Genomic DNA, 24,596 nt, shown 5'->3' with positions numbered 1-24,596 from the left:
GGAGGCAGAAGGAAAAGTGGATGAGTGAGTGTTGAAGTAAGAGGATAAGGAATGAATCAAAATGTAGAGAATTCCTTCAGGTGATGGCGAGTGCCAAACTGCCATCTGTTGATATAAAAGGCTGAGGTGGAAGCTGGAAGGGAATATAGCCTGGACGGGAGAGGAATCGAATAGGGAAGACCTCCTGGTGGGGATGTGTCTTCAGAAGACCTTCAAAGAGGGGAAGGGTGTGATCTGGTAGATTTGAAAGGGGAGATGTTCTGGGGGGGAAGTGGGGACCGGGGGATATGACTGCAAGGTCAGATGCAGAGACATGAGGAGAATGAGGTTACAGTATGGTAACTTGAGAGGAAGAAAGAGTGTGAGGTGGAGGGTGGTGGGAGAAGAGAGTAGATAAACGTTGGGAGAGAGCTGATTCAGTACCTTGAAGCCGGAAACGTTGACAGGATCTAGGGACAGACTGAGGGAGAAATTATGGACAAGGTCAAGAGTACGGTATTCAGACACAGGGAAGGTGATGGGGTTGTCAACTGAGATGAGTAAGGGGAGGATAATGGCAGAGAAAATGAGCAATTCCCTCCTACTTACACTGTAAGCCCCATGTGAGTCATGGACTGTATCCAACATGATTATCTTGGATCAACCCCAACGCTTAGTGCCTGTCTCAGAGTAAGCATTTAACAAGTACCACTTTAAAAAAATTCCCTCTGAGACATTTTAAGCTAAAGGTGTCGATGGGACGGTTACCACGTCTCCACAATCTTGCAGGCTCGATGAGATCAACGGAATCCAAACCCGTACCTTGATAAGTGCAGGATATGATGGTGCTTCCTTTTCCAGTTGTAAAATCTCAAAGTTGGAGGGAATAAATTCATTCTTCATCGGTAGCTTGAATTTCCCATTTAGGTCAGCATTCTGCCATTTCTGGATGAAATAATTTGAAACCACAAGGGCAAGTTAAATTGGCTAATATTAAAGCTAACAGTATATTAAAGCAAGACAATTATTTCAAAGGACAAACTCAAGGGAAACCTCAGATCATGAACACAGACTGAGATTAGGATCGGGGGTGGGCCTGTCCGAATGAACCCAAACAGAACAGACCAAGAAGCGAGAAACAAATCTCTCCGCCGCCCCCCACCAACACAGCCACATTCCACCCCTCTGCTCTTTCGACACGCCTAAGGAGGCCTGTGAGTGGTTGCGAGGGTGAGGAAATTGTAGGCTTCAAGAAAAGAACACACTCTTCTGTTGTTTGGCAGGCTAGGCCAGATGGGCATGTTCCAACAACCCCCCCACCATCATCATTGACGGTATTTATCGAGTGCTATGTGCAAAAAGCACTGTACTAAGAGGCTAGGCCAGATCGGCAACTCCTACAGTTCCCCCATCATCAGTGGTATTTATTAGGCATGTACTAAGCACTGTACTAACCGCTTGGGAGAGCACAACACAGAGTTGGTTGGCATGTTCTCTGCCCACAACGAGTTTATAGAGTTTTATATATAATAATGTTGGTATTTGTTAAGCGCTTACTATGTGCAGAGCACTGTTCTAAGCGCTGGGGTAGATATAGGGTAATCAGGTTGTCCCATGTGAGGCTCACAGTTAATCCTCATTTTACAGATGAGGTAACTGAGGCACAGAGAAGTTAAGTGACTTGCCCACAGTCACACAGCTGACAAGTGGCAGAGCCCGGAGTCGAACCCATGACCTCTGACTCCGAAGCCGAGGCTCTTTCCACTGAGCCACGCTGCTTCCCCTAAGATATATAGTCTTATCATTTCCTGGGCTACGTCTACTCCCCTCCTCTCACAGATTTTCCAGGAAAGCTAGAGGTGGACAAAGGAGACACATGTCCATGTCCCGAGCCATCTCACCTTACTCCTCCTACCTCACCTCACCTCTCTCCTTGTACAAGCCAGCCCTCACACTTCGCTCCTCTAGTGCTAACTTTCTCCCTGTGCCTCGATCTCACCTGTCTTGCCGCCGACCCCTGACCCACGTCCTGCCTCTGGTCTCGAACGCCCTCCTTCCTCAAATCCGGCAATTAATCTCCCCCCTTCAAAGCCTTATTGAAGGGACATCTCCTCCAAGGGGCCTTCCCAAACTAAGCCCCACTTTTCCTCATCTCCTACTCCCCTCTATGTCGCCCCGACTTGCTCCCTTTGCTCTTCCCCCATCCCAGCCCCACAGCACTTATGTACATATCTCTAACTGTATTTATTTGTATCGATGTCTGTCTCCCCCCTCCAGACTTTAAGGTCCTTGTGGGCAGGGAATGTCACTGTCTATTGTCTAAGAAGTCAGAGCTAAGTTTACCAGACAAGGAACTGCCCACTTCATCTAGCATTGAGAGAATCAGCTGATCTTGTCAAAAGAGCTTGAATAATTTTCAAGACTTCAACTTCGCCAACAAATAGCCAAGACAAGTGGGGTGCTCAGAGGTCGTTTTCGGGGCTCTAAGGGTGACCAGAACTCTAATAGTAGCTGTGGAGCATCTGTGAAACTCTGTTCACTATTCATTTTGGCAGAGGACATCTACGAACAATATTCGTAAGCCATAATTTATTCAGAGGGAGACTGGAATTCAGAGAGAGTATGAAGATCCACAGAGTCCCAACTCCTATTTGCCTGGCCCAAACTTTCCCACAAGACATGAACACGGTGCTTGGGGGCAAGTTTACCTTGCAGCTGGGCCTATTAAAACCTATTCCCAGAGACCAAGGCAATCAGAGCGTGCCGTCAAGACTCCAGCAGCCCCAGAGAAGAGGCATAGATGGAATGAACTTCATGAAATGTTTTATGGCATTTGGGGAAGACTTACTACTTCTGGTTCCTGTCGAATAACAGGAAAGAGACCCTTGGCTTCTGGGAAACGAGGCTTGACTCCTCCTCTCAGGAGTCCCTTGGCAGTCTCTCCTAACAAGAGGTTTGAGGGGCTGTCTTGAAAGGTAATGCGGCCCTATATTCTAAGCTCTGGGTGGTTTCTTTGGGAAGAGTTGTTTACTGCTGCACGAGAGGACCTTAGAAAGCCAGAGTTGGTGGGAGTGGCTTAACGGAAAGAGCACGGGCTTGGGAATCAGGGTTCGTGGGTTCTAATCCCGGTTCCGCCACTTGTCTGCTGGGTGACCATGGGCAAATCACTTAACCTCTCGGTGCCTCAGTTACCTCATCTGTAAAATGAGGATTAAGACTGTGAGCCCCATGTGGTATATAACCTGATAACCTTGTATCTACCCCAGAGTTTAGAACACTGGTTGACACGTAGTAAGCACTTCACAAATACCATTATTATTATTTTTATTACCAGTTACCAGCTGGGCCACCGAGGGCTCAACTGCAAGGCACGAGAAGCAGTGTGGCTCAGTGGAAAGAGCATGGGCTTAGGAGTCAGAGGTTCTAATCCTGGCTCCGCCACCTGTAGCTATGTGGCTTTGAGGAAGTCACTTGACTTTTCGGTGCCTCAGTTCCCTCATTTGTAAAATGGGGATGAAGACTGTGAGCCTCACGTGGGACAACCTGATCACCCTGTATCTCCCCCAGCGCTTAGAACAGTGCTCGGCACACAGTAAGCACTTAAACACCAACATTATTATTATTATTGTTGTTATTAAGGAGATTGGGGAGAGCCTGGATCTAGTGCACCAGGAAAAGTCAGAGGGCAGTGCATCTTCATGTCATGCTCACTTTCTATACAGCAGTGGACACAGCATCAGGGCTCTTGCTCTCCAGAACCCAGAAAACTAAACTCAGGAAAAGAAGCCTGGAATTTACTTAGGATGTATCAGCATGTGTGGGAGAAGTCAGGGCGGGCAGGATCTCAGGGAACACTCTAGAGCCCAGCTCGTTGGCTCACTCACTACACCAATCGCTCCTAGCCTGGCACTGGCTCTCACTCTTCCCAAGGGGCTCCGCTCATCCATGCGAGCAGCATGGCCTACTGGAAGGTGACCGGGACTAGAAGTCAGAGGTTCTAATTCTGGCTCTGCCAAGTTTCTGCTGCGTATGGTCTTGGGCAAGGCACTTGACTTCTTTGGGCTTCGGTTATCTCATCTGTAAAATGGGGATTAAGATCGCGAGCCCCAGGTGGGACAGGGACTGTATTCAACCGGATTAGTTAATATCTATCCTGGTACTTGAACAGTGTCTGGCACATAGTAAGTGCTTAAAGTGCCTTAAAAAAAAAAAGAGCTAAGTCTTCTGTCACAGATCTGCCCTGGCACCTGGTGGAACACTTACTGCTCCATTGGCAGGCCCAAAATGAGAGCAATGGATTCAGAGGTCTCTGTGGGGGTGGGATGTGCCAGGAGGGAAATTACTTAAGCACGTGCCAACCTTTTCCAGAAAGGAGGCCTGCCAACTCTTGAAGAGGTTTGCCCTGGTTTAGCCGCTTCCCCGGTTAGCCAGACCCTCTGATCTCCTTGAAAAACAGAGGTGCTCTGGGCCTAAACTAAGATTTCTTCAGCGATGCTTTTCATTTAGAGGAGAAAAAAAAATTGGTTAAAATGGGGAACTATTTTAGGAAGCCTAGCCAAGTTTCCCCGTCTAAGCCCTGTCGTCAGGAACAATGAGCCGAACGGACACTTATTTATTGGCTTGGAGGCAAACCAAGACAGTTGGAAAACACACCAGTCAGAGGCACTTTAAAATAAAAGCTATTCATGGGGGACACATTTCAAACTGTTTCAATGAATATTTACAAGGTGAAATCAGTTTCTGGAAAAAGGATCAAGTTTCCTGAGAGTTGGAATCTAAATCACAAACCTGCACTTTTCCTGGTTTTTCGAGATTCCCATTTCCCCTGTGATTTGTGGTAAAGGTCTCACCTTGATGACTTCATCTGAGATAGCTTCTTGCTTGTATTGCGTTCCATACCACTCTTCGGTTTGATCTGTTTTGCCTTCAAAAGACTTAGAAACTATTGCAACCCTATTGACCAAAAAAAAAATGGACAAGATCACCACGCGACTTAGCCGGAGGCTTACTGGGTTTGAAAGAAATCAGGCTGAGCCTATAAGAAATGCAGTGGTAGGCAAGGGAGAATTTGAGTAACAACAGAAGGAACAGAGCATCGATTCTGTCCTTTGAGTGAGCGCTAAATCACTTAAGCTAAGGAATAGACGCGGCCCCGTCCTCGGGGATCTGACATTCTAATAGCAAAGGCGGACAAGTTTGCAGACCTCATCACTAAGTACCTACTAACACGCTGGGGGCTCGCTCACCCTCTCTCCCATCCGATCTCTCTCCCCTGAGCTGCAGGGCTATTTGTAGGGATCTCATCGGTTTCCTCCTCTCCCTATCCTGGATTCCCCTCTTTCATTCCCCTCAGATCCTTCTCAGCTCTGCCGGGACCACCAGGATGGAGGACATTGGAACCTGAGGCTACCCGGGAAGGCTAGTCTTTCAGAGCAGGGGCTGGACAGTTTAAGATCACAGAAAAAAAAAGACATAATAATAATAAATAATGTTGGTATTTGTTAAGCGCTTACTATGTGCAGAGCACTGTTCTAAGCGCTGGGGTAGATACAAGGTAACCAAGTTGTCCCATGTGAGGCTCACAGTTAATCCCCATTTTACAGATGAGGTAACTGAGGCACAGAGAAGTTAAGTGACTTGCCCACAGTCACACAGCTGACAAGTGGCAGAGCCGGGAGTCGAACCCATGACCTCTGACTCCGAAGCCCAGGCTCTTTCCACTGAGCCACGGGAAATCTCAAACCGGCTCCGCTTTTTCGTTGGGACGGATGAATCCTGAGATCCCGTGGCCAATTCTGGAACCAAAAACGCTACTCAACTGCACTCTTTCAAGCATTTTCATTTCCTTTTCTGCAGTTTCACATAAGCAATAGAGGCTGGAGGGTTTTCCAAGAACAAAAGCTTGAATCACCCTAGGTCAGTGATTCGGGCTCTTTTCTTTCCAATTTTTTTTTCTTTCCCAGCTGGACATTCTGCTTTTTAGCCTTCCACGAAAATAATATGCCTTTCCTGGCACTTTCTCCCAATGGATTCCACAAATAACCCATCCAATAAAACCCCTGCTTCATTTACTTTCTGTTTTTCAGAAATCAAGCTAAGACACCACAGCTTCTAGAAGCCAAGTGACCGCCTGGATTTCTGGCCTTATTACTAAACAGAACGCTAAAATGAATACGACCCTACTGCCAGGACAGGAATCAGAGGAAGAGACAAAATCCAATCTACGAGAGCCAGTGCTAGAGCAATCTGAAATTAAAAATGCTCATCCAGAAAATGCTCAGTTTGCAGCACCTCCCAAAAAATGGTACAGTATGACCTACTCCCTTGTGCGTGAAGCAGTTTTTAGCAAGCTTAGGCGTCCGCAATTTTCGTGAGCACATCTAGCCAGCCTAAATATCTAAATATTATAATAATGATTATGGTATGTGTTAAGTGGTCACTCTGTGCCAAGCACTGTTCTAAGCCCTGGGATAGTCCAAGTTAATCAGGTTGGACACAGTACCTGTCCCTCATGGGGCTCACACCCTTAATATCCTTCACCCATCTCGCTGCTTCAGACTCCATTATTCAGTCAGTCACAAAATCTTGTCAGTCCTGTTTCCACCACACCTCCAGAATCTGCTCCTCCTCACCATCCGAATCGACCTGGGGCTCACAGTCAAAGTAGGAGGGAGAACAAGTGTTGAATCCCCATTTAACAGATGAGGGAATTGGGTCACAACTTCTCTGTACCTCAGTTCCCTCATCTATAAAATGGGGATTAAGACTGTCAGCCCCATGTGGGCCATGGACTGTGTCCAACCTCATTAGCTTCTATAACAATTATGGTATTTGTTAAGCGCTTACTGTGTGCCAAGCACTCTTCTAAGCACTGAATCTACCCTAGTGTCTGGCACATAGTAAGCACTTGACAAATGCTATAATACAAAAAAGGCCCAGAGAAGTTATGCGGCTTGCCCAATGTCACACAGCAGACGGAGCCGGCAATAGAACCCAGGTCCTCTGACTCCCAGACCCAAGCTCTTTCCACTAAGCCACGCTGCTTCTCAGACAAGTGCCTGCTTGTGAGAACAGACGTCATGGAAAGCGGATTTCTCACAGAAGCTCGGTCATTACCTAGTTCTCCTCATTAACAGGTGGTGAGCGAGAGCTCAGGAATGGATGAATGAGTATATATATATATATCTGTGTATACATCTATAAATCTATTTATCTATTTCGATGCTATTGATGCCAGTCTACTTGTTTGGTTACGCTGTCTCCCCCTTCTAGACCGTTGTTGGGTAGGGATTGTCTCTATCTGTTGCCAAATTGTACTTTCCAAGCGCTCAGCACAATGCTCTGCACGTAGTAAGTGCTCAGTTAACACCATTGAATGAATGAATGAGTTGTGACAAAAAGAAATGAAAATACAGAATAGGGATCAGGGAAGCAGTGTGGCCTTAGTGGAAAGAGCACGGGTCCAGGAGTCAGAGGAGCTGGGTTCTAATCCCAGCTCTGCCACTCGCCTGCTGTGTGACCTTAGGTAAGTCACTTCACGTCTCCGTTTCGGTTTCCTCATCTGTAAAATGGGGATTCGATACCTGTGCCCCCTTCCACTTAGATTGTGAGCCCCATGTGAGACAGAGACTGTGTCTGGCCTGATTATCTTGAATCTACCCCGGGTTTTGGCAAATAGTAAATCCTGAATGATTTCCACAATTGTTATTTTTCACAGATCTAGAATTTTAGTGTGTCAGAGACTGAAATCTAACCTGCTTTAAAAGGCTGCCCTTTATTAAAACTCAGTCTAGTCCTTTGTCCTCAGTAAGGTCAAACAACAATGATAATAATAATAATAATAGTATTTGTTAACTACATGCCAAGCACTGGAGAAGCAGCGTGGCTCAGTGGAAAGAGCACGGGCTTTGGAGTCAGGGCTCATGAGTTCGAATCCCAGCTCTGCCACTTGTCGGCTGTGTGACTGTGGGCAAGTCACTTAACTTCTCCGTGCCTCAGTTCCCTCATCTGTAAAATGGGGATTAAGACTGTGAGCCCCACGTGGGACAACCTGATTCCCCTATGTCTACCCCAGCGCTTAGAACAGTGCTCGGCACATAGTAAGCGCTTAACAAATACCAACATTATTATTATTATTATTCACTGAACTAAGCATTAGGAAAGATACCATACAATTAGATCAGACACGGTCCCTGTCCTTAGGGGGAACAGGTATTTTCTTCCCGCTTTACAGATGAGGAATCTGAGGCACAGGAGTTAAGTGATTCTGACTTGGGGGTCACAGGTCACACAGCAAGTGTCGGCATCAGGATTAAATCCCAGGTCTGTTGACACCCTGTGAACTGGCCATTCTTCTCTTCCTGCAACCAATCACTTTAAACCGCTAGTCAGAATCCTTTATCTACGCAAGCCAGGAAAGAGTATGAGAAGGCTTTTCCTTCCCTGGCCAGTACTAATGGATATCTGACCCCAGATGAATGCCTATTTTCCAGCCACGTAAATATTGATTTTCCTTCTTTTTTCATGGCACATTATTCAAGAGGTAGATGAGGGAGGAGCAAAAAATGGAAAACGATTCGCTTTCAACTTACTTCGGAATATATTCAAATTCACTCTATAAAATGTCTGAAATAAAAATGATTTATGGGGGAAAGAAAGTTCCGGAACTCTGCCGGGAAAATTGTGGTTGGAACCGCCACGACTTGCTGAGAGGTGGCTACAGGGGTGGTGAAAGGCATATTCAAGAGGATATTGTGGCTGAGGCACTACGGGCCACTCTCACTAATAATATCTGTGGTATCCGTTAAGCCACTTAATATGTCCCGAGCATTTCCAATCTCCCCTTCTAGACGGTAAGCTCGTTATGGGCAAGGAACGTGTCTGCTAATTCTGTTGTAATCGCGTGGTACACTGCTCTGCACGTGGTAAGCGCTCAATAAAAACCACTGATTGACTGATGGGTAGATAGAATTCTCTCAGATGACACAAATTTCCTTTCCCACATGGAGCTCACAGTTCAAGGGGGAGGGAAAGCAGATATTTAATACCCGTTTTACAGCCGGGGGAAGGAGGACCAACTTTTTGTTTTAACCATGGGGGTGGGTTGGGGGAGAAAGCATTGACAGATGATAATGATGGTATGCGCCAAGCACTGATCTAAGCGCTGGGGTAGATACAAGGTAATCAGTTTGTCCCACGTGGGGCTCATCCCCCTTTTACAGATGAGGGAACTGAGGCCCAGACAAGTTAAGTGACTTGCCCCAAGTCACCCAGCTAAGTGGCAAATCAGGATTAGAACCCAAGACCTCTGACTCTCAAGTCACTAAGTCACTGGTCCTAGGGGTAGGGGGTGTCAACAGATTAGGGGTAAGGAGGCAAAGGAAAGACAGAAACAATGTGGCCTGCTTGAAAGGGCACCAGACTGGGTGGCGGAGGATGGAAGTTCCAATCCAGCCTCTGCCACCTGCCTGCTGGGTGACCTTGGCCAAGTCACTTGCCTTCTCTAGGTCTGTTTCCTCTTCCGTAGAATGAGGATTAAATACCTGTTCTCCCTGCCCCTTAGGCTGTGAGTCCCATGTGGAACGAAGATCTCGTCTGACTTATCTTCTATCTCTCCCAGCGCTTTGGGCAGATGGTAAGGCGCTTATTATTATTATTATCGTCATTGTTATTACTGAACAGTTACTGAACTGAAGGAGGAGGAAGGGGAAAGAGACAAGGAAGCAGCTGCCAATGAAGCTTTCAGATCTTCGCTAGGTGTCAGAGCGAGGCAGCTCGGGGAAGAAGGGACAGAGGACAGTGCTTCCGGGCTGCCAACCTTGAGCCACCCAGACAAAAACCAGCACCGTGTCTCTCGCCCGCTCCCAGATTTCCCAAGGAGAGGGGTCACCGATCTGCCTTGCCCTGAGCCCTGTGGGCAAGGGGACTAGTGGGGGTCGTTACCGTGCGGTCTTTCTGCCTGCTGCTGTAGAGCTGGCCCGGCTTCACTGGCACGGGGCCTTAGCCAAGGGCACCGATTTCTGCTGGGCTCCCGAGAGTCAGCGGCAAAGCAAGTGAGTAATTCCTCCCCACAGGGGCCCTGAGGTGGGGGTGAGCAATACTCCTAATCAAACCCAGCTCTGGCAAGAACCTAAGAAGCGGCCGCAGTCTCGTCCTCCCCTTCCCCCTCCTCTTCTCCTGCCACTCGGGTAGAAGAGAAGGGCTGCTCTCATGCCCAGAACCAGTGCCCGGGGGACAAAGCCAACTCTCTCCCTGGCAGCTGTGGGAGCGGCCATCCCCTTCCCCGGGTGCCGCTGTTGCTCGCCGATGGCTGGGTGGGGCCCGGGGGGGTACGTGGTTCTCCCCCACGGGTGTCGGGGCAGGGGGAGAAAGTTTCCCCGGCTCACCCCACGCTCTGGTAAGGTCAACAGGAGCTCCCCAGGTTCCCTGGGCCAGGGGCCGCATCTCAATGGCAGAGGGCCGGATGTAGAGCTGCCATCTTGTTCTACCACCGGCCCTTTCCTGGGTTATAAGAGATGGGATGGGCTGACTGTGGCTTCCTTTCCTGCCCAAAAAGCTGTGGATATCAAACTACCGGAGTCACTCCCACAGAGTCCCACAGTCCACGGGGTAACGGTCCTGCCTCACCCAGGCAATGCCCTGGATGCAGTGTCCAACGGGAGAAACAAGAGTTACCGAGCTCTGCCTCGCAGGGGACATCAATGAACACCAAACCGAGTGGCTACATAATACTCAACAGTGGTGAAAATGGAATCTTGATCCTAAGCCTCTGAAGGGACTGTGGTTTCCGCGTTCGTCGGGGCTCTTACTTCAAATCATCCCATCTCACTTTTGTCCCAGCTAGGTCTTCCATCGCTGCCATTACCAGGACTGCAGACTGTCAGCTTACTGTGGGAAGCAAATGTGTCTCCCAACTCTGTTCTACTGGACTCTCCCAACCGCTTACTACAGTGCTCTGCACACGGTAAGCGCTCAATAAATACCATTAATGGACTGAATGATTGACTGATGGAGCCCACCAGCTGCAGAGCAATGGAGGAGGGGCTCGGGGACATTCAGAAGTAAAGACCTGATCGCTGCTCAGACAAGCGTATAATCAAAGGGGTATATAAACTGACAAAAACGCAACAGTTAAAAAAACCCGAGAGAAGGTATAGGATACGAAAACAAGTGGATAAACATATGACTAATATTCACAAAAGTGCCATACCCATCAGATGGCTCAGCAAAGTACAGATTTCTTACAAAAGAATATGCCTTTAGAAGTTATGTTTTAAGAGCTGAATTTCAAGATAACTTACCGGACATTTTCTGGCCTCAATTTATCTAAAACCATCTCTATTAAATCAGGCCTGAATTCTTCCAATAAATATTCAGCAGCAAGCACTTCTTCTAAGGGATAATACTTTAATACAAAAAATATAGAGCAGAAAAATTAGAAAGTGAGCAAGCATTTTTCTCCAGAGATTTTAAAAACGTATTCACACTATAGGGACCTCTCCGCCCACCTTCCCCTATGCAAAACGGTGAGAGTACAGGCCAAGAGGGAAGGAAGGAGAGGGAAGTAGAAAATACTAAATAAAAACTGTGGTGCACACCTCACGGTAAAATGCTGAAGCTCGAAGAAGAGCAAAGGGATTTTTTAAAAGGCTATAATCCAAGGCTGTAAAATCAAAATTCATTCTACTGAGAACGGGGTTTCTCCACGGGTGGGAAAGGTGGAAAGTTTCGTAAGAGGCGGGGGTGGGAAAAGGAAAAGAAAGAAGCGGCTATAAAAAGAGACAGCAGCAGCGGGGATACGGCAAAAAGCTGGGAGAGAAGGGGAAATGAAGAGAAGGAAAAAGGGAAGGCAAGGAAAGGAGGGAGAAAGAGAAAAAGAAGTGACACTTCGGGAGATAACCGAACCGTAATTATTAGGGTTATGAAATTATGACCCATAATTACAGAATATCCTACTCACAAATGTGTGGATTTAAAAAAAAAATACTTACATGCAGCATTCCTCCTAGTTTAGACGTGTAACCCCGGGGTCTCTCTTTATCTTTGAACCTAAATGCTACAGCATTCAAATCCTAAAAAGAGAAAATGAATCCAACTGGGCATTTCAAGCCAAACGCGATTTCATATCTTGGTCTTTCCTACAGGTTCCCTTCTCTACTTTCAACTGGGACTAACTTCTCAAAAAATTAACCATCGACAGCATGTAAGTATTTCTGTGTTCAATGAAGAAAAATAATTTTATATTGATTGAGCGCTTACTGGGAGCTTGGGAGAGTACAAGAGACTAAGTAAACACGATCCCATCTAAAGTTTACCATCTAGTAGGATGAGAGGGATTAAGTTACAGGTTGAGGAAGCAGCTGCCTATAAGGATATGTACATAAATGCCGTGGGGGAAAGGGGTAGGATAAGTCCCTATTTAGAGAGTATGGGCTCAAGTTCACGGGTTAACCAGGAAGGAAAGATGGGAAAATGAGTTAGGGAAGGCTTCCTGGAAGAAATGTCATCGTGTAAAATACCCATTTTACAATACCTATTAAAGGGGCAATCACTCTGCTGTTCTGTGCTAAAATTTAGAGGTTAAACACGACACAGGAGAGGTTGAAACAAAACCATCAAGTCCTCCAGCGTGATGATCATCTCCTCCAACCCACCTGGCCCTCAGAGAGTTCTCCCTCTTCCTGCTCATGTTTCCCCCTTCTCTCAACTGCTGCCAGACATACTTCGGTTCAGCAGGAGGACAACAAACAGCTCTCAATCAACCAGTCAATCAAAGGTATTTATTGAGCGCATGCTGTGTGGACAGCACTGTACCAGTAAGCGCTTTTCTTACTCGTTAAGCTCTTATTATGTTTCAGACACTGTTCTAAGTGCCAGGGTAGGTACAAGTTAATTAGGTCGGACACAGGCCCTCTCCCGCACGGGGCTCACGGCCCAAGTAAGGGCTTGGGAGAGTAGAATGCAACAGAGTGGGTAGACATGTTTCCTACCCGCAACGATTCTCACAAGAGCAATTTCATCACTGGCCGATAGGAACCTACAAAACTTCCACCACTTCCCACTTCAGGTAGTCACAGATGAGCTGCAAGAGCGATTCAGGAGTAAAAACCCTAAAGAACCTACCTTGCACTCTTGGAAAACCCATTCTTGAGGTCCTTCCGTTCGTAACTTCTGAATATACTGAAACATGTGCAAAATGATGTCTTCGACATGTACTGGGGGGAAAAAAGGCACATTTAAACCTCTCATCCCTACTCCTCTTGTACAGTTCAGAGAACAGACTTCCTTATTATTATTATTATTATTAATAATAATTCTGCTATTTGTTAAGCTCTTACTCTGTGCTAGGCAGTGTACGAGGCAATGGGGTGGATACAAGCAAATCGGGTTGGACACAGTCTCTGAACTATGTGGGGCTCTCGGTCTCAATCCCCATTTTACAGATGAGGGAACTGAGGCCCAGACAAGTGAAGTGACTTACCCAAGGTCACACAGCAGTCAAAATGGCAGAGCTTTTTTAAAACCCATGACCTGCTGACTCCCAGACCCATGCTCTACCCACTATGCCATGCCGCTTCTTCCTTCTGGCGGTGAAGCGCTCACCTCCCGACAACGGTCACACCAGCAGGATCTCTGATATTGATGAAGTGTTGGGGAAATAAGGATCCCTAGGGATTACAATTTGAAAGTAGGAAGGAGATTCTCCTTTTATGGGTGGCTGAGAAGACTGAGTGGATATGCAAGTGGGAAGGAGCTGGGGAGGCAATGAGGAGATTTGGAGGAGGGGAGCACACTAGAAGTCAGAAGGTAAGAGGTTCTAATTTCAGCTCTACCACTTGTCTGCTGCTCAGTGACCGGTCACAGACAAAAGATGCCCTTTCTGGAATGGCCTGGGCTCCACAGGACGGTTTTCCTGAAGGGCTGAGGCCCTGGCCTGGCGAGGGTCCAGCACCCCTAAGGATCCCCTTAAATGTCCCCGCCTCGTCTTCAAGAGGCCATTCTGGGCTAGGCTTCTGTCTTTCCTAGTGAACCCCAAAATGCTTCAAAGAGGCTGGAGAGGCACAAGTGACAGTCCAGGGTAAATGCCCTTTATCCCATTGGTACAGTAATAGAATCACTCATCTTATCCCATCTGGATTATTGCATCCACCTCCTGTCTCTCCCCACTCCAGTCCATATTGCACTCTGCTGCCAGGATCATTTTTCTACAAAAACATTTAGGACATGACTCCCTGCTCCTCAAAAAACTCCATTGGTTGCCCATCCACCGCCGCATCAAACAAAAACTCCTCACCATTGGCTTTAAAGCATTCCACCACCTTGCCCCTCTTACCTCACATGGATACTCTCCTTCCACAACCCAGCCCACACACTTCACCCCTCTGGTGCTAACTTTCTCACTGTGCTTTGGTCTCGACCGTCTCATGGCCAAGCCCTGGCCCATGTCCTGCCTCTGGCCTGGTACGCCCTCCCTCCTCAAATCCGACAGTTATTCTCCCCTCCTTCCAAGCCAAATTGAAGGAAAATCTCCTCCAAGAGGTCTTCCCAGACTAAGCATCCCCCTTTCCTTTTCTCCCAGTCCCTTCTGCGTCACCCTGTCTTGCTCCCTTTGTTCTTCCCCCCACCCAGTCCCTCAGCACTTATCTACATATCTGTAATTCATTTATTTGTATTGATGTCTGCCCCCCCCCCGACCCCAGACTGTAAGCTCACTGTGGGCAGGGAATGTGTCTGTATATTGTACTTTCCCAAGCACTCAGGACAGTGCTCTGCACACAGTAAGCGCTCAATAAATATAAATGAAGGAATGACTGCCTTCCAGTGGGCCCAGTTTGTCCAGGGCGGGGATGGGCGGGAGGCACTGGTGAAGCAGCTGGGTCCAGAGTCCCCAGGTTGGGAAGGGGAAAGTCCAACAGCCTCCACCCCTCCCCCGCCCCCAACAAACCAGTGGACTCTACAGTTGGCCTTGAAAATCTCTGAACCTCGTGCTAAGTCATTTTTTATTATTATGGTATTTGTTAAGCGCTTTACTATGTGCCAAGCTCCGTTCTAAGCACTAGGGTAGATACAAGGTAATCAGGATGTCCCATGTGGGGCTCGCAGTCTTAATCCCCATTTTACAAATGAGATAACTGAGGCCCAGGAAAGTTATATGACTTGCCCAAAGTCACACAGCTGACAAGTGGCAGAGCTGGGATTAGAACCCACAACCTCTGACTCCTAAACCCATGCTCTTTTCCATTGAGCCACTTTGCTTCTCTAAGCAACCAGGACTATCGACTGACTGGAAAAACTGCAAAAAAGGAGACATATTTGGAGGGCTGGAATTTCAATGCCATCAGATCCAGAGAAGAAGAATTTTTTTAAAAAGAGAAACATGACAAAGAAAATGCATTTCCAAACAGCAAAAGCCGTACTTACAAAGTCCTTCTTCTGTCAGGTCCACATTAATGATGAAAAACATGAAGCCTCTGGCCCCTTCTTTTTGTCCTCCAACAAGAGTATTTACCCAACCTGTAGCCAAAAAAAATAAAATAAAATAATAGGTTTACGCCCCTTAAATGCAGCCATAAAATGGGTTATGTTTGATATGCATTCCCAGCTACAAAACCAAGCTAATGACCTTGTCAGAGGTGTGAAAAAGTCGATTATCAATCAATCAATCAAAAGTCAGTCAGTCAATAGCATTTACTGAGCGCTTACATAGTACTCTGTACTTTGTGCTTGGGTGAGCACAATACAACGGAATTAACAAACTCGTTCCCCGCTCACGTGGAGCTTACAGTCTAGAATGGGAGACAGACATTATCTCACCAACCAGAGCTGAATTTTTTTTTTTTTAATGGTATCTGTTAAGTGCTTATTACGTGCCAGGCACTGTCCTCAGCGCTGGGGTAGACTGCTGTATTGTACTTTCCCAAGCTCTGGGCACAGTAAGCGTTTAACAAATACGATTGAATGAATGAATTGTACTCTGCGAATCGTACTTTCTCAAGTGCTCAGTACAGTGCTCCTCTGCTTTGGGTTCGTTCTCTTTGTTTATCAGGGTTTTGCTGGGTTTCTCGAAAAACCTGATAAAAGGAAAAATGTTAATCCAGTAGGGGGAGCAGCGGGAAAATCATTTCATTTTTGGACATCACGGGTTTCGGAGCCTGCACTGAGGGACGGAGAAAAGGGGGGGTATCGGGTTTACCTCGTGTACAGAAATGGGGAGAGTTCATTCAGGGCATTAGCTCAACAAGTGAAACGCCATGAGATACGTGTATGGAAAATGGGCTACCCGACAAGTGGTTGGGGAGCAACTCGGGGGTTTTGGGGTTCCGGGGCCAGACAACCGAGTACACACATTTTGTCAGCCTGACTCGCTCCCTTTATTCATCCCCGCCCCTTCCCAGCCCCACAGAGCTTATATACATATTTACATTAAAGTCTGTCTCCCCCTCTTGACTATAAACTCGCTGTGGGCAGGGAATGTGTCTGTTCCCTGTTATATTGTACTCTCCCAAGCGCTTAGTACAGTATATTGCACGCACTAAGCCCTCAATAAATACGACCGATTGACACACTTAGTACATAAGCCCTAGTATCTGAATTTATACTACGGAACTGGGAAGGGCAACGCTCTTGCTCAGGCCGTGAGAGGACGAGGGGACAAGGCTGTCTATGAATGTGGTCCCCGGGAGGAAAAGGAACCTGGGAAACAGAATGGGCTAGAGAGAATAATAATAATAATGTTCGGTATTTGTTAAGCGCTTACTATGTGCAGAGCACTGTTCTAAGCGCTGGGGTAGATACAGGGTAATCAGGTTGTCCTACGTGAGGCTCACAGTCTTAATCCTCATTTTACAGATGACGGAACTTAGGCCCAGAGAAGTTAAGTGACTTGCCCATGGTCACACAGCTGACAAGTGGCAGAGCCAGGATTCGAACTCATGACCTCTGACTCCCATCCCCGTTGTCTTACCCCTGAGCCACGCTGTTTCCCGGGACACTTACCCTTGGCCTTGAGTTCAGACAAGAGGCTTCCAGGACCTTCATGCCCAATGAGATGCCCGAGATAGTGACCGGGGTTTGATTTGTAGTATTTCTGAAGGTCTGGGATTGGAAATGTCACGTAGAGATTGCGAATGTCCTTAATAGGAACTACCTTGTAAATTTGCTGTCAATTAAAAAAAAAAAGAAAGATAATTGCATATTCCATGGGATACATCCTTCATAAAAACATATACAGTGAAAGAGAAAAACTGTCTTCTCGTCTGGTGGTCTTCCTAAGAAATCCATTATAAATATGTTCCAATATTTGCAATCTAAGTCCACAGCAACAAGGGATACTTCATTCTGAATCGCAATCAACATTTTATATTTTTCGGGAACCTCTTACAATATGCCCAGTGAGCTCCGTCCCAGTTCGTAAAAACATAAACAATGCCTAATTTTATTACGGTAGCCTAGCTACAGCAAGGGTTGCGAGCTTGTATAATTTGGAACTTAGAAAGTGACTGGCCCCTAAAGCTCTGAGTCTCTAATTAAATAATCACGTCCTCTAATTCATTAAGTCAATCAAAGGGGATTACTGAGCACTTCCTGCAGGCAGAGCCCCGGTAAGCAGTTAGAGTTACCAGCCCTCCTGAAGCAGTGTGGCCTGTGGATAGAGTACAGGCCTGGGAGTCAAAAGGACCTGGGTTCTAATCCTGACTCCGCCACATGTCTGCTGGGTGACCCTGGGCAAATCGCTTCACCCCTCTGGGCTACAGTTATCTCATCTATAACATGGGGAAATGGGGATGAAATCTGCCATCATGGACCGTGTCCAATTCGATTATCTTGTATCTTCCCCAGCACTTAGTACAATGTCTGGCACGTAATAAGCACCTGACAAATACCTGAAGAACAGAACATTTTCCCTAACCAGAAGAAGCCTCTGCTCTCACGGGGAAGACGGGCAAACAAATAGAGGCGGAACAGATAATAATGGAGCCTCCACCAGGAATGAAGGACAAGCCTCAGTCCAGGGACTCTAGACGGAGACACTAGGCAGAGGAACTGGTCACAGGGCAAATGGTTTGGGCTTGTACTCTCTCATCCCAGCCAGGCAGATTCCCACTGGGCATGGAAAGCAATACGAGAAAGGGAAGCAACGTAGCTCAGTGGAAAGAGCACGGGCTCGGGAGTCAGAGGCTGTGGGTTCTAATCCCGGCTCCCCCACTCACCTGCTGCGAGACCTTGGACGAGTCACTTCACTTCTCTGGGACTCGGTTTCCTCATCGGCAAAATAGGGAATCAAGACCAGTTCTCTCTCCTACTTGGACCGTGAGCCCTTGCTGGGGACCTGATTATCTTGTATCTACCCCATCGCACGGTACAGTGCTTGGCACATAAATACTTAGCCACTGTTATTATTATTCTCTTCCCCCAAATCCCCCACCTTGGATCAGGCACTTGTCATATTAGAGTTCGACTTCTATATCAGCATCAACGCACATCTGCCTGCCTCCAACCTCTCCCCGCATCAGTCCATTCTCCATATCCCTGCCCGTATCCTCTCCGTGAAACATCATTCGGCACATGTCTCTCCACACCACAGAAACCTCCAATCTGGGCAAGGACTGGAGGGTGAAGAGAAAGTAGATGATATACACCTATAAATATAAAATATATCTGAAAAGATGAATCGCTTACCCGAAGATGGTGTTCCTGAAAAGGATGTTCGGGAAATTCGGGTAAAGGGACATTTTTGTTTTCCACTTCTGAGAACAGCTTTACCACCAGACTGGTTAGCTCATCTAGGGATTCTGAAGAAAATGATCCATTAGAATCAGCAAAATAAACCACAGTCGGGATACACTTCATTGGAGGATCGATCATTCAAAATGAGGTCTGACCTTAAGGGTTCCTTTCTTCTATATCCTGACAAATTTCTTATAGGAACATAAGGCGACTGGGCATCCAAAAAGATTCCTACTTAGACTTTGAGCCCCAGGTGGGACCTGATGATCCTGGATCTACCCCAGTGCTTATTACAGTGTTTGATACCCGGAAAGCGCTTAAGAAGTACCGCCGTCATTCTTATCATTATTATATCCAAATTTATTGGAACACTTCAATTAATGACCCATACTCTTTCCCCCGCACCAAGAAGCAATCTCTGCCCTCGTTAATGAAACTAAGGTGGCCAATAACTACAGGATTCATGCAATTTGGCCCTAGAAGGTGAGGAGAGGCACCCGCGGTTCCTAAAATCCCTACTTATCCACCAGTAGAACTCTGCACTTTAACCGGCCCGACCCAATGGTTATTACTATAATAATAATGATATTATCATCATACTGTATTTGATATTGTATGAGTAATATTTCAATTACTTTAATAATACCATAATAATATTTAAGTGTTTACTATGTGCCAGGCACTGTACTAAGCGCTGGGGTAGTTATAAGATAAGTGGGTTCCCCTGGCCAAGTTGAGGTGGGTCATATCAGATCATTAGTATCCAGACGCACTGATCCTGCACGCGACAGGTTTGGGGCGGGCAAGGATGGATGGTCTGAGGGTGTGAGGCCGGTACGGGCCGGGCACGCTCCTGATGACGCCCTGTGGCACACGCCAGCCATCTAACGGCCACTCGGTTTAGGACCCAAACTGCTGGAATCTCTCTGAAGTGCTCATCCCCTGAACTGACCGCAAGTCCTCGATGACATCGACAGACAAGGGACAGAACTTTGACCTTTCCACGGGCATTTTCACCCAGACCCTCACAGGGCTATATGCGGCGATTACCTCACTCAGAGCCAACGACTCTGTCCTCTTACCTCGCCCCAGGACGCAAATGGCCATCAGATTTGATGAATAATAAGTCGAATGGAATTTCAACAGCTCTTGCCTTACATCGATGCCTTCTTTGGTGGGTCTAGTTTCCAAGGTATATTTGTTACCTGAAAAGGACAAAATTCCACTGTTTGACTTACAGCAGCTGCACGGGCTCACGGAACAGCGAAAAGGAAACGCGTTTGCCCTTTCAAGAGGTTCCCCGAGCCTCCGTAGTGACAATCGATGATTTGGAGGCTGTGCTCAACCAAGTGGCAGAATGAATTTCCTTCACTCAATCGTATTTATTGAGTGCTCCTGTGAGCAGAGCACTGTACCAAATGCTTGGGAAAGGAAATTACAACAGAGTTGGGAAACACGTCTCCTGCCCGTAACGAGCTTAGAATCTAGAGACTTCCTAGCCAATCTCACTCTTTCCCATCGTCAGTCGGGTTCCCTCTCCCAATTTCAAATCCCGTCCGTGACCACGATGATGATTACTGTATCTGTTAAGCGCTCACAATGTGTCAAGCACTGTTCTAGGCGCTGGGGTGGATATAAGTTAATCAGGTTGGACACAGTCCATGTCCCACATGGGGCTCAGAGTTTGAATCCCCATTTTACAGATGAGGCAATTGAGGCACAGAGAAGCTAACTGACCTGTCAAAAGTCACAGAGCAGACAAGTGGCCGAGTGACAGAATCTATCGATCAATCAAGGGTATTAACTGAGAACTTACTTTGGACAGCACACTATTCTAAATGCTCGGGAGAGTCATAATAATAACTGTGGGATTTATAAAGCACTTACTCTGTGCCAGGCACTGTGCTAAGCGCTGGGGTGGATACAAGCAAATGGGGTCGGACACAGACCCTGCCCCACATGGGGATCAGTCTCAATCCCCATTTTACAGATCAAGTAACTGAGGCACTGACTTACAATCCTCAGGACTGTAAGCTTGTTGTGGGCAGGGAATGCGCCAACCAACTCTGTTGTGCTGCCCTCTCCCAAGCACTTAGTCCAGTGCTCTGCACACAGTATGCGCTCGGTAAATACCACTTTTTGTTAATGGCCTGGGAGCGGACGGTCACGGGTGCTAATCCTGGCTCCACCACTTGTCTGCTGTGTGGCCTTGGTTAAGTCGCTCGGCTTCTCTGTGCCTCAGATACCTCATCTGTAAAATGGGACTAAGACTGTGAACCCTATGTGGGTCTGGGACTGTGTCCAACAGGATTTGCTTGTATCCAACCCAGCGCTTAGTAGAGTGCTTGGCACATAGTGAGCGCTTAACAAAGGACATAATTATTAGTAGTCATACTAGAAGAAGGGGTAAGATATTCAAGTAACTCAAGTCTTCCTCCTTCAAGTGATTTTTGAAACCCTACTGTTCATGGCGTGGTGCGAGTCGGCGCCCTGAAAATTGTCTTTTCCGGACAGTTTTCCTATCTATGCTCTGGTAAAGAGTCTGGAGGTTTCCTGAGGCATCCACACCCATGGCTGGGGAATGATCACGTGTGAGTTTGTGTGTGGGTAAGCGCAGGTGATTGTGAGATCCTTCTGACACCGAGACGCAGATTTCACCTCCAAATCACGTTATGTGACGGGGCTAAGTTTTTCAATGACAGAGCCTACCCAACCTATTTAACCTTGACTCCGTCGGTCAACGGGCAACTGTAACACCGAGAGATCGTCGAGCCGTTTGCCTCGTTTACATATACGAGAGGATAAGGTTACCAAAGAAATAGTTGCCACGTGGATGTTTCCGTACCCTCTGTTCTCCCCCAGGGCATGTTGTCACCACACATTTTGGCTAGAAGACTGTTAAAGAACTAGTTCTTTTGATTCCAGGAAACTGTTGGGGATCCAACTCTACGCCACACACGCTAAGGGATCTGAAGAAGTGAAGGATTTTACACAAACGCCTCCCCTACACTGTAGGGGACGTGAGTATACGTAAGTTAGAAAACTACAATAAAATCCAGTCATTTGGGAATTTTTGAAATCTCCCGAACTGACATCCAATTTCTACCCTCATTTTTTTACAACCCAGATCACGATATAGTTTAAACCCCGCAAAACCCATTCCTTGCTCACTACCTAGTGAGTAAATGGAATCCACTAGCCAAAAATCAAAGGCAAAAGGCGTGGTCGGAAAAAAGTGGCACCGACTCTTCATTCTAAACGAATACCTCACACAGATGAATTTCAGTTTACGCAGAGGCAAGGGTCAGTGGAGGAGCAGAGGGTGATGGACAGCCTCTCCATGTGCATCTAGCCTGAAATATCTAGAGATTGGCAGGGGGGAAGGGGGAAGGTGCCACCTTACAAGTTTAGACGGGGAGAGGAAGGGGGAGGTTTCACCTTAACCCGGGGGGAACCCCAAGCAGGAAACCGAGGACCAAAGAGAAAGCGGAGAAACTGAATGGTAAAGCTGGCGTCAGCGAGTCTTGGCAGTACACTGAGCAGCAAATATTTAACACAGCCAGGATTTGTGGTGCACACACAGAAGTCTGAGATACACAATGACTCATCTGTGATGTTCACGACGATAATGTCAACAGAAAGCAAACCAGCCTCCGCCTCTAGTGTCTTCAACAGATAGAAACCCAAGTAATGGAAACAAGAGGGGAGTGGTTCAAGCTAAGCATCTTTGCGGGTTCCATCAGGGAGTTGGGGGGAAATCATAATAATAATCATCAGAATTATGGTATTTGTTAAGCGCTTACTACGTGCCAGCCACTGTCCTGAGGGATGATTACAAGCAAATGGGGTTGGACACAGTCCTGACAGTCATGGGGTCATGGGTTCGACTCCCGGCTCTGCCACTTGTCAGCTGTGTGACTTTGGGCAAGTCACTTAACTTCTCTGTGCCTCCGTTACCTCATCTGTAAAATGGGGATTAACTGTGAACCTCACGTGGGACGACCTGATACCCTGTATCTCCCCCAGCGCTCAGAATAGTGCTCTGTACATAGTAAGCGCTTAACAAATACCAACATTATTATTATTATTATTATTATTATTATTAATCCACATTTTACAGTTGAAGTAACTGAGGCAGGGAGAAGGGAAGTGACTTCCCCAAGGCCACACATTGGACAAGTGGCAGGGCAGGGATTAGAACCCGTGACCATCTGACTCCCAGGCCCGGGCTCTATCCACGAGGCCAAGCTGCTTTCGGTGAGCCAACGAGATTCTGAAAGCACTCCAGCGGGAAGCTGCAGCTATTAGCAATTTCTGTGACAAACCTGTCCCAAATTTGCTGAAGGGATGGTTGGGATTGCCCGTGGCTTTCTCCAGCTGAAACAGCCGCCAGGCATCGTTCATCACGTTCTTCTCGTGCTCGGAATCAACGGCGTTCACCTCTCTGTCTTTGCAGCTCTCGTCAAACAGAGGGCACAGGAAAAACTGCGCGAACCTGCAGAAATGAAACTCCTATTAACCGAGGCTGAACTTCTCGAAACAAGGTTTAAAAATCTGAAACTGGGGTTTGATTAGCACCTAAATGGGAAGTCGGTATGTAAATTATAGTAACCGAAAGCACGGCTACTCCGAGTAACTAGGCTAAGACCCGACTGAAAGGGAACATTCAATAGAGGAAACGTAACTAAGGAACGTAACTAAGGAACCAGAAAGCTAAGGAATTACGCCTTCCTGGGACTGAGGAAGAAACAAACCGCCCATGAGTAAAATCTGGCTATCTTTTGGGCGAAGGAAAGGGTTACTACTGAGATGCCCCTGACGAGGGAGGTCCCCGTTTCTGGTTGCCCAAGAAAGAACTGAAGCATGACCGAGCGGAGAGAGCCCGGGCCTGGGAGTCAGAGGCCCCGGGTTCTACTCCCGGCTCCACCACTTGTCTGCTCTGTGACCCGGGATAAATCACTTCTCTGTGCCTCAGTTACCTCATCTGTAAGATGGGAATTATTATTAATAATTTGTTAAACGCTTACTTCGTGCCAGGCACTGTGCTAAGCGCTGGGGTGTAGACAAGCAAATTGAGTTGGACGCCGTCCCTGTCCCAGATGGGACTCACAGTCTTACAGATGAGGGAACTGAGGCACCAAGAAGTTCAACTGACCATGGTCACAGAGCAGACGGGTGGCGGAGTCGGGATTAGAGCCCGGGTCCTTCTGAGTCCCAGGCTCGTGCTCTATCCACTAATAATTGTGATATTTGTTAAGTTCTTACTATGTGCCAGGCACTGTACTAAGCGTGGGTACAGATAAATCGGGTTGGACACAGTCCCCGTCCCATGAGGGACTCACAGTCCCAATCCCCGTTTTGCAGGTGAGGTAACTGGGGTCCAGAGAAGTGAAGTGACTTGCCCAAGCTCACACAGCAGACAAGTGGCGGAGCCAGGACTAGAACCCACGATCTTCTGACTCCCAGGCCCGTGCTCTACCCACTACGCCAGGCTGCTTCTTCGGTAGGTCACGCTACACCCCTATCTCGGGGAACTGGTCCTCCTGGAAATAGGGAACCTCCCTCACCGGGGACATCTACCCCTGTGTGCGACAGTGACTGGGTCCAATCTGATTATCCTGCATCTACCCTAGCATTTAGAACAGTGCTTGGCCCACAGCAGGTGCTTAACAAATACCATTTTTTAAAAAAGGCCGAACTGGGTGTAAAGAACAAGGGAGACCCTGCAGAGAAACATTTGCTGGCGGTGATAGCGACCCTTGCTGGGACGGAGGCGAAGCTGGCCACCTACCATCCGGACTGTGGCCTCAGCGTGATTATCGGACATGAGCAGATGACGGGTTTTACGGAGGGAGCGATTCACCTGAACGGTCGTGCCAAGCGAATGTGAA

The 24,596-nt window shown here is 47.4% G+C and overlaps 1 protein-coding gene and 1 long non-coding RNA gene across 4 annotated transcripts in view; one reads left to right on the top strand and one right to left on the bottom strand.

Annotated features, from left to right (window-relative positions):
- The window catches only part of LOC114810032, a 28,076-nt gene extending 21,798 nt beyond the window's left edge, over window positions 1–6,278 (top strand). Inside the window, exon 6 of the long non-coding RNA XR_003757774.1 lies at window positions 6,066–6,278. This is a non-coding gene — a long non-coding RNA (uncharacterized LOC114810032). The remainder of the gene's footprint in view (window positions 1–6,065) is intronic.
- Window positions 1–24,596, bottom strand: part of IDE (insulin degrading enzyme) — an 89,860-nt gene that overhangs the window by 28,871 nt on the left and 36,393 nt on the right. For all 3 annotated transcript variants that reach the window (XM_029059371.2, XM_007666085.3, XM_039911475.1), the window contains exons 4-13: window positions 23,031–23,200; window positions 19,788–19,910; window positions 18,658–18,770; window positions 16,975–17,137; window positions 15,400–15,492; window positions 13,102–13,193; window positions 11,970–12,050; window positions 11,280–11,383; window positions 4,830–4,932; window positions 802–924 (exon numbers count right to left, since the gene is read on the bottom strand). In XM_029059371.2, coding sequence (XP_028915204.1) covers window positions 802–924; window positions 4,830–4,932; window positions 11,280–11,383; window positions 11,970–12,050; window positions 13,102–13,193; window positions 15,400–15,492; window positions 16,975–17,137; window positions 18,658–18,770; window positions 19,788–19,910; window positions 23,031–23,200 — 1,165 coding nt within the window. The remainder of the gene's footprint in view (window positions 1–801; window positions 925–4,829; window positions 4,933–11,279; window positions 11,384–11,969; window positions 12,051–13,101; window positions 13,194–15,399; window positions 15,493–16,974; window positions 17,138–18,657; window positions 18,771–19,787; window positions 19,911–23,030; window positions 23,201–24,596) is intronic.

This window comes from Ornithorhynchus anatinus, chromosome 3 (assembly GCF_004115215.2).
Source record: "Ornithorhynchus anatinus isolate Pmale09 chromosome 3, mOrnAna1.pri.v4, whole genome shotgun sequence".
NCBI lineage: Eukaryota > Metazoa > Chordata > Mammalia > Monotremata > Ornithorhynchidae > Ornithorhynchus > Ornithorhynchus anatinus.
This window is presented reverse-complemented; position numbering and strand designations above follow the sequence as displayed.